At 41.7% G+C, this 19,763-nt stretch overlaps 4 protein-coding genes across 4 annotated transcripts in view; all 4 read left to right on the top strand.

Annotated features, from left to right (window-relative positions):
* Positions 1–1,885, top strand: part of LOC308292269 (protein NLRC3-like) — a gene marked incomplete at both ends in the record, with an annotated part of 41,041 nt that extends 39,156 nt beyond the window's left edge. The window contains 2 exons of the mRNA XM_080734584.1: positions 617–1,640; positions 1,858–1,885. Coding sequence (XP_080590710.1) covers positions 617–1,640; positions 1,858–1,885 — 1,052 coding nt within the window. The remainder of the gene's footprint in view (positions 1–616; positions 1,641–1,857) is intronic.
* Positions 1–19,763, top strand: part of LOC308292373 (protein NLRC3-like) — a gene marked incomplete at its 3' end in the record, with an annotated part of 202,764 nt that overhangs the window by 84,329 nt on the left and 98,672 nt on the right. The window lies entirely within an intron of this gene.
* LOC308292268 (NLR family CARD domain-containing protein 3) lies at positions 1,942–5,662 on the top strand (the record flags this gene model as incomplete). Its single annotated transcript, XM_080734583.1, has 2 exons — positions 1,942–2,456; positions 5,482–5,662. 2 exons carry the CDS (start codon positions 1,942–1,944, stop codon positions 5,660–5,662), a joined length of 696 nt encoding a protein of 231 aa, XP_080590709.1.
* LOC308292267 (neoverrucotoxin subunit alpha-like) lies at positions 8,179–18,558 on the top strand (the record flags this gene model as incomplete). Its single annotated transcript, XM_080734582.1, has 5 exons — positions 8,179–8,188; positions 11,311–11,389; positions 12,305–12,351; positions 14,209–14,716; positions 18,273–18,558. The coding sequence occupies 5 exons, from the start codon at positions 8,179–8,181 to the stop codon at positions 18,556–18,558; spliced, it is 930 nt and encodes a 309-aa protein (XP_080590708.1).

Raw genomic sequence — 19,763 nt, 5'->3', positions numbered from 1 at the left:
TGCCCATATATGGAGGTCCCTGATGTCATCAGTATTAATCCCATATATGGGAATGCCCATATATGGACGTATTGTGTCAGTTTCTTGTGGTCTTTGATGTCAGCCATCTCCATATTTGGGAAAATATGGCCACATTTTGTCCAACTTAAACAACCAACTTGGTCATTGTAAGTGCCAGCGCTCGCCCAGCAGTCTGCCATCACCCAGGCGGATGCGTGTACCTTAGGGTGAGGTCACTTCTCGGCCTTAGGGCGTCTTACTAGTATTACGTTCAGGGCCTTGGAGTGATATTGATATGTATTGATAAGTCATTGTTTATATTCATAAGTAAGTTGTCTATTCATCTCCACAGAGAGAGGAAGAGGAGTGGTTGTGTTGTGACAGAGCAGGCGTCCAAGAGATCCAGAACCACACCTGGACTGAAGACACCCAGTCACACCAGCAGTGGACACAGTAAGACTGGATATCATTTGCACTAATTACAAATTTCATATTAATAAATTGAATGCTTACATTTCAGAAATCATAGTCAGGCTAAATATTCATTTTATTATTATATAATTATATTAACCTGAATGTTTAAAACATGTATCTTTCGTATTTTCTCTCATTTCAGACGTCAGTCCGCAGGGTGACTTGAAGGATTATAAGGTCAGTTTGGAGAGTCTTGATGAAGTGAAAGACCACATGACGGAAGAGTCTGGAACCTCCCTCACCAGCACCTACACAGAGCTCTACATCTCACAGGGAGAGAGCGAAGGGGTAAATAGGCAACATGAGGTGATACAGCTTGAGACAGCTTCCAACATGACGACCTTCCATGACGAACCAATCAACTGCTGTGACATCTTTAAACCCCGCCCTGGCAGAGAGACACCCATCAGAAGAGTTCTGACCAAGGGCATCGCTGGCATTGGAAAAACATTCTCTGTGCGTAAGTTCATTCTGGACTGGGCAAGGGGTTTGGAAAATCAAGATATAGATCTCCTGATTCCCTTTTCATTCCGGGAGCTGAACTTGGTCAGAGATGAGCAGTACAGTCTTCTCTCACTGATCCATGATTTCCACCCAACTTTAAAGAAGGTCACAGCAGAACAGCTCGCTGTCTGGAAAGTTGGCTTCATCTTTGATGGTCTGGATGAAAGCAGGTCTTCATTCCATTTCCAAAAAAACATTGTTTCTGATGTCACAGTGACATCATCAATGGATGCTCTGTTGACAAACCTCATCGAGGGGAATCTGCTCCCCTCAGCCCTCCTCTGGATAACCACCAGACCTGCAGCAGCCAATCAGATCCCTCCTGAATATGTTGACCTGGTGACAGAAGTACGAGGCTTCACAGACCCCCAGAAGGAGACGTACTTCAGGAACAGATTCAGTGATGAGGAACAGACCAGCCCAGACCCCCAGAAGGAGGAGTCTTTAAAGAAAGGTGAAGAGAAGCTGGCCGACAGAATCCTCTCACACTTGAAGACATCAAGGACCCTCTACATCATGTGTCACATCCCACTCTTCTGTTGGATCATTGCTACCATTCTGTTGGACATGTTGATGACACACACGATAGGACAGCTGCCCAAGACCCTGACTGAGATGTGCTGCCACTTCCTGTTGGTTCAGACAAAGAGGAAGAAGCAGAAGTATGGTGAAACAGATGAGGTAAATCAACAGCACCTCACAGAGACTGACAGGGAAGTTCTTCTGAAGCTGGGAAGGCTGGCATTTGAACATCTGGAGAAAGGCAGCATCATGTTCTACCAAGAAGACCTGGAAGAGTGTGGTCTTGATGTGAAAGACGCCTCACTGTACTCAGGAGTGTGCACAAAGATCTTCAAAAGAGAGGGTGTGCTGTTCCAGAAAACGGTCTACAGCTTTGTTCATCTGATCATCCAGGAGTTTCTGGCTGCAGTCTACTTGTTCCACTGTTTCACACAGAAGAACATGAAGGTACTGAAGACATTCCTGGAAGACAATAAATACAAGAGTGACAGCTCCCTCTCAGACTTCCTGAAAGCTGCCAAGAAAAAATCCCTGAAGAGTAAAAATGGCCACCTGGACTTACTTGTTCGATTCCTTCATGGCCTTTCACTGGAGTCCAACCAGAGTCTGTTAGGAGGACTTTTGGGTCAGACAGAATTCAGTCCAGAAGAGATCCAGAAAGCCATCAAGAACCTGAAGAGGATGAACACTGATGATGCCTCCCCTGACAGATGTATCAACATCTTCCACTGTTTGATGGAGATGAACGACAACTCAGTACATCAGGAGATGCAAAAGTACCTGAAGTCAAAGAACGGATCAAAGAAGAAACTGACTGGGAGCCAATGTTCAGTTCTGGCCTTCATGCTGCAGATGTCTGAGGATGTTCTGGAAGAGTTTGACCTGAAGAAATACAACACAGCAGAGCAGTTTCGAAACAGACTGATCCCAGCTGTGAGGAACTGCAGAAAGGCGAGGTTAGTAGTCAAGTGAATAGAAACATCCTAGAGTCAATCTGCCATTACAGTTAACTTTTTAAACTATAAGGGTAGCAGTGGCTCAGGGGTAGAGAGACCGTTATTAGAACACAGAGGGTTCCCAGTTTGATCCCGGGCTTCCCCAGAGTTAGTGTCGAAGAGTCCTTGAGAAAGACTCTGAACCCCTATACTAGTTGCTCCCTATGAGCAGGTTGGTGCCTTGCATGGTTTCCTCCACCATCGGTGTATGAATGTGTGTGTGTCTGTGTGTTTGAATGGGTGAATGTAATGAATGTGTGTATGAATGGGTGAATGTAATGCACAATCTCTCTAAAATACCTTGGACCAAGGCACTATATAAATGCACCATTTACCATTTATAAAGATTTATTAGAATTTAGGGTAGATAAACGTTCCAATAATACTGTTAAACCCCCTTCTCCATGGTGAAAGCACTCTGTAGTACAAGTTCAAAGATGTCTCTTGTCAACTACAAGCTTACAATTTATTTTATATGGAAAGCCAGTCCCTCATGCGATGGATCAGTTGAGTGAGAATAAATGATTCTCTTAAGGTTTAATGCAATGTATAGGACACTGGAACACGGTTACCTGATAGATTATGATACTAGGATGTATAGGACACTGGAACACGGTTACCTGATAGATTATGATACTAGGATGTATAGGACACTGGAACACTGTTACCTGATAGATTATGATACTAGGATGTATAGGACACTGGAACACGGTTACCTGATAGATTATGATACTAGGATGTATAGGACACTGGAACACTGTTACCTGATAGATTATGATACTAGGATGTATAGGACACTGGAACACTGTTACCTGATAGATTATGATACTATAGGATGTATAGGACACTGGAACACTGTTACCTGATAGATTATGATACTATAGGATGTATAGGACACTGGAACACTGTTACCTGATAGATTATGATACTAGGATGTATAGGACACTGGAACACTGTTACCTGATAGATTATGATACTAGGATGTATAGGACACTGGAACACTGTTACCTGATATATTATGATACTAGGATGTATAGGACACTGGAACACTGTTACCTGATAGATTATGATACTAGGATGTATAGGACACTGGAACACTGTTACCTGATAGATTATGATACTATAGGATGTATAGGACACTGGAACACTGTTACCTGATAGATTATGATAGTGGGATGTATAGGACACTGGAACACTGTTACCTGATAGATTATGATACTATAGGATGTATAGGACACTGGAACACGGTTACCTGATAGATTATGATACTAGGATGTATAGGACACTGGAACACGGTTACCTGATAGATTATGATACTAGGATGTATAGGACACTGGAACACTGTTACCTGATAGATTATGATACTAGGATGTATAGGACACTGGAACACTGTTACCTGATATATTATGATACTAGGATGTATAGGACACTGGAACACTGTTACCTGATAGATTATGATACTAGGATGTATAGGACACTGGAACACTGTTACCTGATAGATTATGATACTAGGGTGTATAGGACACTGGAACACTGTTACCTGATAGATTATGATAGAGGGATGTATAGGACACTGGAACACTGTTACCTGATAGATTATGATACTGGGATGTATAGGACACTGGAACACTGTTACCTGATAGATTATGATACTAGGATGTATAGGACACTGGAACACTGTTACCTGATAGATTATGATACTAGGATGTATAGGACACTGGAACACTGTTACCTGATAGATTATGATAGAGGGATGTATAGGACACTGGAACACTGTTACCTGATAGATTATGATACTGGGATGTATAGGACACTGGGACACTGTTACCTGATAGATTATGATAGTAGGATGTATAGGACACTGGAACACTGTTACCTGATAGATTATGATAGTGGGATGTATCGGACACTGGAACACGGTTACCTGATAGATTATGATACTAGGGTGTATAGGACACTGGAACACTGTTACCTGATAGATTATGATACTAGGATGTATAGGACACTGGAACACTGTTACCTGATAGATTATGATACTAGGATGTATAGGACACTGGAACACTGTTGCCTGATAGATTATGATACTAGGATGTATAGGAGACTGGAACACTGTTACCTGATAGATTATGATACTAGGATGTATAGGACACTGGAACACTGTTACCTGATAGATTATGATAGAGGGATGTATAGGACACTGGAACACTGTTACCTGATAGATTATGATACTGGGATGTATAGGACACTGGAACACTGTTACCTGATAGATTATGATAGAGGGATGTATAGGAGACTGGAACACTGTTACCTGATAGATTATGATACTAGGATGTATAGGACACTGGAACACTGTTACCTGATAGATTATGATACTGGGATGTATAGGACACTGGAACACTGTTACCTGATAGATTATGATACCAGGATGTATAGGACACTGGAACACTGTTACCTGATAGATTATGATACTATAGGATGTATAGGACACTGGAACACTGTTGCCTGATAGATTATGATACTAGGATGTATAGGACACTGGAACACTGTTACCTGATAGATTATGATACTAGGATGTATAGGACACTGGAACACTGTTACCTGATAGATTATGATACTATAGTATGTATAGGACACTGGAACACTGTTACCTGATAGATTATGATACTATAGGATGTATAGGACACTGGAACACTGTTACCTGATAGATTATGGATTACTTTATATTCATCACCGAGAGGAAGGGAACATTTTAAAATAAAAGCTTATCCCAGAAAGAAATAATGGGTGTTTTAATGAATCTATCATGGTTAAAATGGAGTTTGAAGTTAAAATGGTGAAGGAAGACTGATAACATTTACATCAAATATCTAAATATTGAATCAAGCAAATTAAAAACTGTTCAGAGTGTTCATAAAAGCCTGATTAGATGATAAAATGACCAAAAGCTTTTTTGAAAGTGAAATGTCCCTTTAATCTGTATTTACAGACTTGTTGGCTGTGACCTCGGACAGACAGAGGTTGAAGTTGTGGCTTCAGCTCTCAGCTCTAATCCTTCCCATTTGAGAGAATTGGACCTCAGTAAAAACAACCTGCGGGACTCAAGACTAGTGGAGCTGCTCTGTGAAGGACTGAAGAGTCTGCACTGTAGGCTGGAGATTCTACGGTAAGATACATTACCCAATTTATTTTGATCACTTCTGTTTTATTATGTACTGTGTTATGTGAATATAATATGAATGCTGTGGTGAGAATGTATTAATAAGCTTGATATCATGGTAATCCAAAAAGCCTATGTGTCTGTGTAGACCTTACTGTACCAATCAATTATCGTTTGATTAGCCTATGCATGTGGTTCCAAACTGAGGGTCGGGAGCCCCAATGGGGTCCCCAGATGATTAGCTTAATGTCTACATAGTTGTTGTAAACAAACCAACATACATACATGTACACAGATTATCAGCACATTTCTAAAGGTACAATTCAATGACTTTTAAGACATTTTTTAAACCAAATTGGACAAATTGTCAAATATTACAGAAGAAAGGGGCAAAATTGTGAAAATAGCCGATATACAAGCTCATTGCGAGTTATTGTGAGTTTGTAGTTCAGCTATTTTCACAATAGGTATCTGTGGAACTTAGCCAAACTTAAAACAAAATGTTTGTCCAAGCTCCAGATTCAATCATTGTATTACATCTGCCACAGTTCACCAGGTGAGCTTCTTTACTCCGTTAAAGGGACATACAACACTAAAGTATATTTTTATGTTAATGATATACAGTTACAGAACAATAATACAAGACACTTCTAATATCCGTGCTTATGTTTGCTAAGATATTTGGAGTTGGCGTTTCCAATTTTCTGGGGTTGAAAAAAAATATATATTAGTAGCAAAAGGAAAAGAATTAAAATAAATATTACGTAGTCAGACTATATTTAATAGTCCCAACATTTATGGATGAGGAGTGGTTTCATCATTCTTATAACTCAACTGTCCAGCTGGTGGGAGCATCACTTGCATTTCCTGGTTTTGTCTCTTGTCTCTTCACATAACCTCCATATTGTAGCTTATGAAATGTTATAATATTGGGGGAAATGCAAACTAACGTTGTGTCGGTGCTTGTTTGTAACGCTTTTACAAAGTTTAGGCAGTAAATATACAATGTAGTTCAGTCTTCATTTCACACCTTTAACTGCTGGTTGAAAGCTTTAACATAAAAATTGTTATCTTCCTCCGTACAGTCATTCTGTGCTGTCAAGTGGTGTCGTCTATTCCACACTCTACTCCGCTAAATACTGTTTATGTCTGGATAACTAGATAGGAGATCTTTTATTTAACTTCCATGACAGTGAACTATGTATACTTTATGAATAATTTGTTTTGATAATCTCTTATTTAATCTGCACTTACAGACTTGTTGGCTGTAAACTCAGACAGACAGGGGTTGGAGTTGTGGCTTCAGCTCTCAGCTCTAATCCTTCCCATTTGAGAGAATTGGACCTCAGTGAAAACAACCTGAACGACTCAGGACTAGTGGAGCTGCTCTGTGAAGGACTGAAGAGTATGCACTGTAGACTGGAGATTCTACGGTAAGATACATTTACCCAATGCATCTGTTTTATTATGTGCTGTATTATGTGAATATAATATGAATGCTGTGGTGAGAATGTATTAATAAGCTTGATATCATGGTGACCCAAGCCTATGTGCCTGAGTAGAGATTGCACACCGAAAATAGCTGATCTACAAGATCACCGCGCGTTGAGGACGCAATGCTTGTGAGCTTGTAGATGTGCTATTTTCGATGTGTGACACTAAGGGGGTCCCCAACTTATTTTGTGCGGTCCCCAGATGATTAGCTTAATGTGCAACATACAGTATACGTGTATACAGGGTATCTGCACATTTATAGAGGTACAATTTAATGAATTAAGACCTTTAAAACCAAATTGTCAAATATTACGGAAGGAATAGGCAAACATTGTGAAAATAGACGATCTACAAGCTCACTGCGAGGCATTGTTCAAAGTGCTTGTCAGGGTGGGGGCCTCCAGTTCAAATATGATTATCAATCAATCAATCTGGTGTTTCATTCTTCATTCAGACTGGCTCACTGCTACTTGTCAGAGAGATGCTGTGAACTTCTGGTCTCAGCTGTAAGCTCTCATCCCTCCCTAAGAGAGCTGGACCTGAGCTCCAGCATGGTGAATGTTCCAGTCCTGGAGAACTGCAAGTGAGTAGACTTGAGCTGTGTCCATGTTATTGCACTGAATGTGCAGTGTTTCCCTCATGTGTCTCGGTGCAATTTGTTTTGATGTGCAATTAATGCACTGTGGTGTTTGAACTGTGGTCCATTCCAAACTCTGAGGTAAACATATTGTTGTAGTTTGATTAAACATAACATGCCACTGATAAAAAGGCTCATATAGCTTATTATCTCCCAAGTAAAGACACCTTCACAATAAAAGCCAGATCATTAGTAATCATTACTGCAATTTTAGTAAATAAATATGCCCATCTGTTATTTGTTGGGCTTGAGCTTTTTTCTCCCATTCAAACCTTTTGTTACTTGAAGATTCTGGACTGTAGTTGTCATTGTTCCAATAATAATTAACTTTAATTTGCATAAAGCAAGCATTTGTCTACTGATCATAATCATGTGATTAATTGTATTTAACAAAGATGAAGAACAGTAAAAGTGCAGTAAAAAAAAAATCCCTAAAAAGCCCTTGCTGTTTTGTTTCCGTTGGAGGTCTTGGTATTCAGATTTAAACATTTTAATCGATTGACAGCCCTAGTATTTGATTAATCAGATTGAACAAAATATGTTTTCCTCACTTAGAGTGAAACATGGAGGAGAAGATTGGCTTAATCCTCAACTCATTACCAGATGTGAGTATCTGTCTGTCTGTGTCAATATCACACATTAACATTTTATACACTGTTGTATGCTTGGTTGGCTCCTCCCCAGATGCTGTTCTGAAAATTCTTCAGGAGAGCTTCCAGGGAATTCAGGTTTCTCTGCTCTTGGCCTGGTCCTTAACACCAGCAAGACTAAGTTTAAACACACCACCAAATAACAGACTTAACAGTATAAATATGTTTTCTATTAAAGAATGCTCACATTTGACTGAGTTGACAAGCTCACCATGCGTTGGAGCTTTTAGATTGTCTATATTTGAAAGTTAGACAAAAATCGCAGATCTACAAGCTCAAAATGTGTAACATCCTGACAGGTTCTGAATTTGTAGTATGTATGTTTGAAAAGTACTCGATCTACAAGCTCAAAACGTGATGTAATTTGATGGACCTTGATGGTATCAAAATGGCAGATTTTACGCTTTGCTGCATGCTGAAAATAGCAGATCTACAAGCTCACAATGTGCCACAGCACAATGCGTTGTGAGCTTGTAGATCTGCTATTTTCAGCAACATTTCTTTTATTTCTACTGCATCTCTTCTCCACTAGTCCCTCCCTAACATTTTAGTCTAGTTTTTATTTGTTGACTAAATTGTCAATATATTTAGTTTTGTTTTAGTCAGAGTTTAGCTTTTATTTAGTTTTCGTCAGTGAAGTAAGCAAGTTGACAAACATTTAGTCAACAAAATCAACACTAGAAGAAAGGTTACTAATACGTGCGTGAGTCCATGTGTGGGGAAAAACAAGCTTGCGGTGCCATGCTGCGAGCTTGTGAATCTGCTATTTTTTTTAAGTCACGAATATTTGTGCAGGTCTTTGAATATTTTTCACCCGATTCCATTCTAAACCGTTCTTCTAAATCAGTGGTCCTCGAACCTTTTCATGTCAAGGACCCCCAAAATTACATGGATTTGGCCACGGACCCCCATCTCAAAATGTGTTGTTCCAGGGACCCCCGGAAGCAAAGTTGGCTTTGAAAAATATACCATTCAAAAGTTTACACAAATGTTCATGCTTTTAAAAAAATAGCAGATCTTCAAGCTCATAGCGCGTCATTTGGTCACTGGGTGCCAGAGTGGACGACGACTTCCACCCGTCCGGGGACCCCACAGGGGTCCTTGGGGGCTTACCAGGGGGTCCCCAGTAAACTAGTTCACGCCACATTATGCACTTTAACCTTATTGCTTTCTATTGGCTATTCAAAAATACAGATCTACAAGCTCATAGGGCGTCATTTGGTCAATTGGTGCCAGAGTAGTTGGCGGGGATCCCCCCTGTGTCCGCGGACCCCCAGGGGTCACAGACTGTGCACCAGGGGTCCCCAGTAAACTACTTTGTGTCACAGTTTATACTTAGAGCATTGTTCTCTATTGGCTATTCTAAAAATATCAGATCTACAAGCTCATAGCACGACATTTGGTCACTGAGTAATAGAGTAGTGGGCGGCGACATCCACCAGTCTGGGGACCCCATAGGGGTCCTTGGGGGCTTACCAGGGGCTCCCCAGTAAACTAGTTCACACCACATTTTTTGCACTTTAACCATATTAACTCATAATTCAACTATTTTGGCTATGCTAAAATAGCAGATCTACAAGCTCATAGTGTGTCATTTGGTCACTGGGTGTCAGACTAGGGTGCGAGGAACCCCATCCGTCCACTTCACCCACAGGTGTCAAAATAGCAGACGTACAAGCTCACAGCAATATTTTCATCCCATTCTATTAATGTCTTCCAAATCAGTGCTTCTCAAACTTTTTCATGTCAAGGACCCCCAAAATGACACACGTTTGGCCGCAGACCCCTATCTCAAAATATCTTGTTCCAGTCACAAATGTTTGCTTTTAAAAATATGTATTCAAATAAAATAAGAAATAGCAGACCTACAAGCTTGCAGCGTGGCACTCGGTGCCGCGCTGTGAGCTTGTAGATCAAGGTTCAAGGTTCAAGGTTGTACTTTATTGTTACGTCTTTTGTACAGGTACATAAGAGTAAAATTTGTTTTTGTTTGGCATCCTTCAGTCAATGCAGTCGTATATCAAAGAAGAAAAAAAACAATATAATAACATCAAACCACATCTAAAAATAATAATAATAATAATCTAAAAAGGAGTGCAAAATGCAAAAAGAGCAACAGGAAAAGAAAAGAGCATCCTCAGATGTACTTGTGCAAAAAGTTTGGCATATTCTATACGCCAACAGCATATTTTTCCAGTAGTTGCTACTGTACTGTACTTAACTTTTGTAAACATCTTCACAGAGTGTTCTATGTGCAACAGATTAATATATTCAACTTCACAGTATGCATTTATGTACAGTAGGTGCAATTCAGCTTCACAAGGAGGGAACGTAAGGGGTATGTACAGTAGGTGCAGTTCAACTTCACAAGGAGGGAACGTAAGGGGTTGGGGGCTGGGGGGGGGGGGGTGCTAGCGATTCCTTTTTCCCTGGATCTTTCTCGTTTTTGACAGTTCGTTCATGTGCCTGACTGTCCGTGGAAAGAAGCTCCTTTGCAGTCTGTTGCTGGTAGCTTTGAGACTGCGTAGACGTTTTCCATGAGGCAGCATCTTGAACAGACTGTGGTTGGGATGGTGAGAATCGTTCATGATTCCACAGGCTTTGTTGACACAGCGCTCATCGTACAAGGCTTGGATTGGGGGGAGATTGCATCCACTGATGCGTTCGGCTGTCCGCACAACCCTCTGCAGGGCCCTGCGATTGAGGTCAGTGCAGCTGCCATACCAGGCAGTGAAGCAGCCAGTCAAGATGCTCTCCGTGGTGCCCCTGTAGAAAGCCCGTAGGACTTTGGGACCCATCCCAGCTTTCTTCAGTTTCCTGAGGAAGTAGAGGCGCTGTTGGGCTTTCTTGACCACCTTTTCTGTCTGCACTGCCCAGGTCAGATCCTCAATGATGTGTACCCCCAGGAATTTGAACTCTTTGACTCTCTCCACTGCAGCACCCCCGATCTTGAGGGGTGAGTGGACTTTAGGAGGCCTCCTGTAGTCAAAGATAATCTCTTTTGTTTTCTCCACATTGAGAGATAGGTTGTTCTCTTGACACCATGCTTCCAGATTCTCCACTTCTCTCCTGTAGGCTGTTTCATCATCATTGGTGATCAGGCCTATGACTGTGGTGTCGTCCGCGAACTTGATCACTTGGTTGGAGCTGAACAGGGCCACGCAGTCGTGGGTGTACAGGGAGTAGAGGAGGGGGCTCAAAACGCATCCCTGGGGGGCACCTGTGCTGAGAGTCAGAGGGGCAGAGGTAATTTTTCCCATCTTCACCACTTGACGTCTTTGTGACAGAAAGTTGAGGATCCAGCCGCAAAGGCTTGAATTTAGACCCAGACTCTTCAACTTGGTGTCTAATTTGAGGGGAATTATGGTATTGAATGCTGAGCTGTAGTCAATAAACAGCATTCTCACATATGATTTTTTCTCCTCAAGGTGTGAGAGGGTCGTGTGTAGAGCTGTGGCAATGGCATCGTCTGTGGATCTGTTTTGACGATAGGCAAATTGCAGTGGGTCTAGTGTGGGTGGCAATTTGTCATAGATCATCTTCCTGACATGTTTTTCAAAGCATTTGCTCACTATTGGCGTGAGTGCAACCGGCCTCCAGTCATTCAGCCCAGTCACCTTGCCTTTCTTGGGAATCGGCACTATTATTGCCGATTTAAAGCAGGATGGGACTTTTTCCTCATGAAGGGACTGATTGAAGATGTCCGTGAACACACCAGCCAGTTGCGACGCACATGCTTTCAGGACACGGCCAGGGATCTGATCTGGGCCAGCAGCTTTTCGTGGATTAACACGGCGGAAGGAGAGACAAACATCCGCTTCTACAAGGGACATTGTGGTGATGCTCTCCCCAGTGTCACATTCTAACACAGAGGTGTGAAGGGCCTCTCCATTGTTGGGGTCCTGGAGAGTGCAGGGGGTAGGTGGGGGGGTGGGGGAGATAGCTGCTTGACTCTGTGCCTCAAAGCGGAAGTAGAATCTATTCAGCTCTTCAGGGAGTGAGGAGGAACTGTCCACTTGGGGGGAGGGGGGTTTAAAGTCAGTGAGAATTTTCAGTCCTTGCCACAAGTCTCTGCTGTTGTTTGATTCAGTGAAGTTCGACTCCACCTCTTTGGCATAATGCCTTTTAGCAGACCTCAGTGTTTTGCGAAGAGAATAATGTGTACGCTTAATTTCTCCTTCATCCCCAGATCTGAAAGCCTCGTCTCTCTCTTTAATGGCCAAGTGCACTGTACCATTTACCCAAGGCTTTTCGTTTGGGTAGACTTTAGTGGTTTTTGTTGGGACTACATCATCAATGCATTTCTTAATCACAGATAGCACAGTGTCAGCATATTCATCAATGTTGCCTCCTGCAGCCTCCTTAAAGATTGGCCAGTCCATCGATTCAAAACAGTCCTGTAACATAAAGTCAGACTCCTCTGACCAGAGCTGGACTGTTTTAATCACGGGAGGCGTCTGTTTGATCTTTTGTTTGTAGGCTGGCATGAGAAACACTGATGAATGATCTGATTTACCAAAAGCTGGGCGCACCAGTGATTTGTATGCATTTTTTATCGATGTGTAGCAGTGGTCCAGTGTTTTGTCAAGCCGAGTATTCACTGTAACATGCTGGTACATTTTTGGCATAACTTTCCTCAAAGATGCCTGGTTAAAATCACCCAAAACCACCAGTGACGCATGAGGATGACGATTTTCAGCATTGCATATAGCCGTGTATAGCTCTTTACACGCAAGCTATGTGTTAGCTTTAGGGTGAATGTACACAGCAAATAATATTACAGCTGAAAACTCTCTTGGCAAAAAGTATGGTCTACATAGCAGAGCAAGGAATTCAAGATCTGGGGAGCAAAACGACTGTAACTCGTGCACAGAGTTCTGATTACACCAATTGTCATTAATCATAAAACACACTCCCCCACCTTTGGATTTGTCCGTTATTCCATTATCTCTGTCCATACGAAACATGGAAAATCCGACGGGTGATGTTACCGAGTCGAGTGGCTTTAGGTGCGTTTCCGTCAAGCAAATCACGTTGCATTGTTTCGTTTCCTTGTATTTGATCCTAGCGCGGAGCAGATCCAGTTTGTTATCCAGGGAGTTAACGTTGGATAAAAGAATGCTGGGAAGAGGTGTTTTGTCTGGACGTCGGTCAAGACGCGTCTGTAAGCCGGCTCTCTTCCCCCGTCTTTTTTCCCATCTGCGCGCGCGTCTACGGGCCGTCGTTGCCTCGCAACCAGACGCTGTGGTCTGTGCGCGGTCCAGTGCTTTTTCCCTGTGCAAAAACTCCGGTTTTTGCTGCGCAATCCAGGAATCTCTTAGACTCAAAAGTGAGTCTCTGTCATAGCTTACTAAAGTAGCTGCAGTGAAGCTTATACAAATATATAAAATACATAAAATAAGTAAAAAACTGCATTGACTGTGAGGAGCGCAAGACGAAGCAGCCGTACGTGGCGCCATCTTGGATTATCTTGGATTATCTTGGAGTAGATCTGCTATTTTTTTTTTTTATATTTTTTTATATTTAACCCTACCCTAACCCTACCCTAACCCTAACCCTTTTTAGATATTTTTTCTGCTATTTCTTTTTTAGATCTGCTATTTTTCAATACTTATAGCATAAAATATTGGTTAAAGTGCTTCCATGTCTGATTTTAAGTATGTGTGTGCGTGCGTGCGTGCGTGCGTGCGTGCGTGCGTGCGTGCGTGCGTGTGTGTGTTGTGTGTCAGTTAGTGAATGATGTATTTAATGTTTACTGTGTTGTTTTCTCATCAGATTCCCAGCGTCTCACTCTGGACACAAACACAGCAAACATATACCTCTCTCTGTCTGAGAACAACAGGAAGGTGACACGTGAGGGGGAACAGAATCAATCATATCCTGAACATCCGGACAGGTTTGATAGACGGTCTCAGGTTCTGTGTACAGAGGGTCTGACTGGACGCTGTTACTGGGAGGTAGAGTGCAGTGGATACGTTGAGATAGCAGTCACTTATAGAGGAATCAGCAGGAAAGGAGGTGGTGAAGACTGTAGCCTTGGATGCAATAACATGTCCTGGAGACTGGACTATACTCATCGTGATGGTAACAGTAGTTACAGTGTCAGACACAATAATGAGCAGACTGTCCTCCCTGTCAAGTCCTCTTGGGGCTCCAACAGAGTAGCAGTTTTTGTGGACTGTCCTACTGGGACTCTGTCCTTCTACACAGTGTCCTCTGACTCACTGACACACCTGTACACCTTCCACAACACATTCACTGAACCTCTCTATGCTGGGTTCGGGTTAGGCTCCTCCTCCTCAGTGTGTCTGTGTGAGCAGAGATAGAGTCTCTATGTGAGGGTGACATCAGGTCGCCATGGTTACTCAACATGTTTGAGTGAGTGCAGGTTGTCATGGTGACTCATGGACTCCATATTTGGGCATGAGTGACTCACGGTGACGTAATCACGATGATGTAATCAGCATCACAGTGACATCACACATTCCAGCTCCTGTAGATTCAGTGTTTCTCTGACGTTGTCATGACAACACCCCCAAGTGTTTGACCTTTGACCCCGGACCCCCATAAGACAACATTTGTGTCGTTAAAAATGTTACAAATGATATAAAAGAAACACAAACATTTTCCCTAAAATAGCAGCTCTATAAAGCTTGTAGATCTGCTATTTTTGAAAAATCGTGAACATTTGTGCAGGTATTAGAATATTTTTTGACCCGATTCTATTCTAAACCGTTCTTCTAAATCAGAGGTCCTCAAACTTTTTCATGTCAAGGACCCCCAAAATTACATGTAATTGGTTGCGGACCCCCATCTCAAAATGCGTTGTTCCAGGGACCCCCAGAAGCAAAGTTTGCTTTGGAAAATATACATTCAAAGGTTTGTACAATGTTCATGGTTTAAAAAAATAGCAGATCTACAAGCTCATGGTGCGTATTTTGGTTGTTTCGTGTCAGAGTGGTGTTCGGTGACCTCCATGCGTCTGGGGACCCCACAAGGGTCATGGACTGCGTACCAGGGGGTCCCCAGTAAAAACAACATTTTAACCACTTTAAGATTATCGTTCGGGGGTGGGTGGGGGGTGGTGGCTGGCTATTAAAAAATACAGATCTACAAGCTCATGGCACGTCTTTTGTAGCCTGGCGTTGCTCATACTAATTCCTCACTGCGTGTCAGATATTACACAACACCACCACTACCAACAGGGGGTGGTGTTGTGCAGTCTGGTTTATTAACCAGGCTACGTCTTTTGGTTGTTTCGTGCCAGAGTGGTGTTCGGTGACCTCCATGCGTCTGGGGACCCCACAAGGTGAAGGGTCATGGACTGTGTACCAGGGGGTCCCCAGGAAAAGTAGTTAACATAGCATCACGATCATCTGAACCACTTTATCCATTTATATGTTGGCTATTCAAAAACAGCAGATCTACAAGTTCAAAACGCGTCGCAAAAAAAACGTGAAACGTTCAGATGGGGGTCCCTCGTACAAATATGTTCAAATGGGGGTCCCTGGTACAAATGTGTTCAAATGGGGGTCCCTGGTCAAATCCATGTTAATGTCAAACTCTATGGTATAAAATGAGTCATCACCACAGGGAGCTTTAGATCTTAGATTAGATCAGATAGAAGTGCACAAACCTCCACTCCACACATTTATAAATATGTATCATAAATACTGTCCATCAATGATGATGATGTAAATATCAGTGTCATACTTGTGTCTCTTATGTAGATACAAACTCATATTTTATGTATATTTTATTTTTGACATGTTTATACAATAGACAGAGATGAACTGTATATTTGTAATTTTCACAGTATCAATATTGTTTCTTGTGTATAAACCGTTATACTGAACCACTTGAACCCCATATACTTTATTGACTGGGGTTCCCCAGGGTTCTTTAATTGGTCCCCAACTTTTCCCTAATCTACACCAGATCTCTTGGGTGAAAATAGCAGATCTACAAGCTATCTAATAGCTAAGATCTACGTCACAAAGTGACATATTGTGAGCAGTGTTCATTTTGACACCAAATTATTGTCATATTTTAGTATTTTTTTCTAAATTTTAGTTTTCTAGTTTATTTGACTAAAATGACATAACATTGTAGTTCACTAAATCAACAGTTTGTCTGTGAACTTGTAGATCGGCTATTTTCAAAGAGAGCTACACCCGAGCTCAACCAAACATAAAATTACTTGTCTTTTACTTCTACTGGATCTCTTCTCCACCAGTCCCTCCCTGACATTTTAGTCTAGTTTTTATTTGTTGATGAAAATGTAAATATATTTTGTCAGAATGTTGTCAATCACTCTGGATTCAAACGTCTACTGAATGTGTTGTTAATGAACTCAAATCAATCATTGCTTATTCATTGATTCATTATCAGATCATTATTTCCTCACTCATTCCATTATTGTGCTTTCATTGAATATTAATGTGATGCTGTTCTCATTGTTCACATGTTATTGTATGATCATGTGTTGAAGTAATACTTGTTTAATAAATTGATTGTTGACAGTCTGTCGTTGTTCCTGTGTATTAATATTCATAGTGTTGTTATGACAACATGGCCACAGCTCATTGGTCATGTGTAATAACTAGGTTGGATCCGTTGGAAAAATGCCTTTTTGTTTGTTTGTTTTGAAAACTTTATACCAGTTACAGTTACCTTGTAGATTTTGATTATTATTACAAAACCTCTTCACTTTCAACACTTTATATACATTGGCTATTTGAAAATAGCAGATCTACAAGCTCACACCGCTTGTAGATCTGCTATTTTCAAAAGATATCCATACATTTTTGAAAACTTGTGAAATGAGACGTTCACTTGTAATTGAGTGAAAACTACTGTTTGGACGCCCTCTAGAGTCCGTTAGCAGAAGTACTTCATATGATGTCTGATCATGGATGTCATGTTGTTGTTTTTAGATGTTTGAATAGTTTTATTTTTACTCTAGATTTAAATTCATGGATGCACTGGCTGTCTGTGGCTCTGTTTTGGTCTCATATGTATTGCATTGTGTTTACTAATCATTTTAAGTAACTTAAAAGTAGTAAGTACATTTACTTAAGTACTGTGCTTAAGGATAATTATTAGGTAATTGTACTTTACTTGAGTATTTCCAATTTCCAACAGGCCTACTTTTACTTCTACTCCACAACATCCCAGACCCAAATATTGTACTTTTACTCCACTACATTTATATGGAAACTTTAGTTACTTTGTAGATTTGGATTATTATTACAAAACATTCATCTATTGATAAGCACTTAATATTTAGTGTTCATATATTTGTGGAAATACAGGCCTTAAACAAGGAGCTCCAAACACTTTGTTGGGCTCAAAACAAAACGAGATCCAGGCTTTTTGCAATCAGAGCTCCGAACAAATCTCTCCTGAAACTCACAACCAGTGGTGGAAAAAGTAGAAAACTCACATTATTTACTTGTTTACGTGTGTGTGTGTGTGTGTGTGTGTGTGTGTGTGTGTGTGTGTGTGTGTGTGTGTGTGTGTGTGTGTGTGTGTGTGTGTGTGTGTGTGTGTGCTAAGTAACGTAGTAACAGTAAAGAGACACAAATTGCAACTTTTATTATTTATCATGTTGAATATAGAGTTGCAACAGCAACCATTGCCAGCCCATGCATGTGTAGCACTGGCCCTTTAAGGGTAGTGCATATGAGGGGCAGCCATGTTTGAGGCCTCCTGTTTGGCCAGAAGCCTGATTTGAGTGTTTGCTGGAGGTGTGCAGCCTAGGCAGAGCCGCCGCTCCCTATACGCACACTACGCATTCTGCGTAAGGCCCCACCGCTCCCTATACGCACACTACGCAGTCTGCGTAAGGCCCCGCCGCTCCCTATACGCACACTACGCAGTCTGCGTAAGGCCCCGCCGCTCCCTATACGCACACTACGCAGTCTGCGTAAGGCCCCGCCGCTCCCTATACGCAAACTACGCAGTCTGCGTAAGGCCCCACCGCTCCATATACGCACACTACGCAGTCTGTGTAAGGCCCCGCCGCTCCCTATAAGCACACTACGCAGTCTGCGTAGGGCCCCGCAGACCAAAGAGGCCCCCACCGCCCCCCTCCTCTCTGCAGAAAAGAACGAACCGACCTGACTTTTCAAACCAGCGCTGCTGCCATCTTAGCCTGAATGAAACATCTCTGATTAACGCTGTGTAGCCAGGCTTAATCATGTCCCTGATTGGCTGTCACGGCTCTATGCTATCGTCCCATTGGCCAAAAAGAAACTAGAATTGAAATATTTCAATAATAAAGTTTTGTTGCTTGTCGCCGTATCTATCTATCTATAGAGAGGGAGAGAGAGAGGAAAGTACAGTAGTTTTGGAGAGAATATTTTAAACCCAATGAACTAGGATTGAGAAAAATGAAATATTTTTCACGCCCAAGCAGATTAAGGCTTGTTTCCATTGGGGTCCTTTGTACTCATGTGTGCCGTGTGCGCTTTTAAACTGTTACACCTTCATACAGGTGACCACTGAACTGAATTCATTCATTTAATTGCATTTCTGGTGTTGCATTTCTGGTGTCCTACCTCTGACAGTGTGCAAATGGAACCAAATGGACCCGTGGGCAGTATGGGGAAATGTTACCATTCTGAAGCCTCGCTCCACGTGGCGTTCCATTTCTCCCTGTGGCGTTCCATTTCTCGTGGCGTTCCAATTGTCCCAGTCGCGTTCCATTTCTGGCCCAACCAGCCTCGGTGCGTGTGGATGGGCGTATGGCATGAAAAATAGATTTGCTTTGATTAGACATTTCACGTTGAGAGTTTCTCACATTTTTGAATTCCTAGGCACAGAAAATTAGAGGCCATCACTGATAGTCAGTCAAATCTAAACCAGACAGGCCATCTTTCAAAAGGTGTCTGGAACTTTTTTGCAACACAATGGCCCCCCTGCCCTAGAAAGACAGAAGAGGTGTGAAAGACATCATCACACACATCAACCCACTCACCGATTTTATACAATTTTTAATGTGAAGTTATGCCACCTTTTAAATAGACGTTTTTTAGCACACAAGCTAACCCAGGCTAACAGATAGATTATATCACGGTTTCATTAAAACTGGAGCAAATGATCTAATTCCATGGTGGTTTTGCAGTCTAACCTTTAGCTACAGGACCATGACAACTTTGGTGGTTTTAATCCATTGTCCGATTTTGTCTTTGATGTTAAAAAGACGTCTTGAAAACATGACGGCCGTATGCTAACACGCTAGCTTAGTGCAGTTAGCCAAAGAGTTGTACACTATCATAACATCCATATTGATTTAAAACATCAATCCACTGTATTGCAACACACCA

Source organism: Nannobrachium achirus (assembly GCF_963921795.1).
Source record: "Nannobrachium achirus genome assembly, chromosome: 10".
Lineage (NCBI taxonomy): Eukaryota > Metazoa > Chordata > Actinopteri > Myctophiformes > Myctophidae > Nannobrachium > Nannobrachium achirus.
The sequence above is the reverse complement of the archived record's forward strand: the minus strand, read 5'-3'. Positions and strand labels throughout refer to the sequence as shown.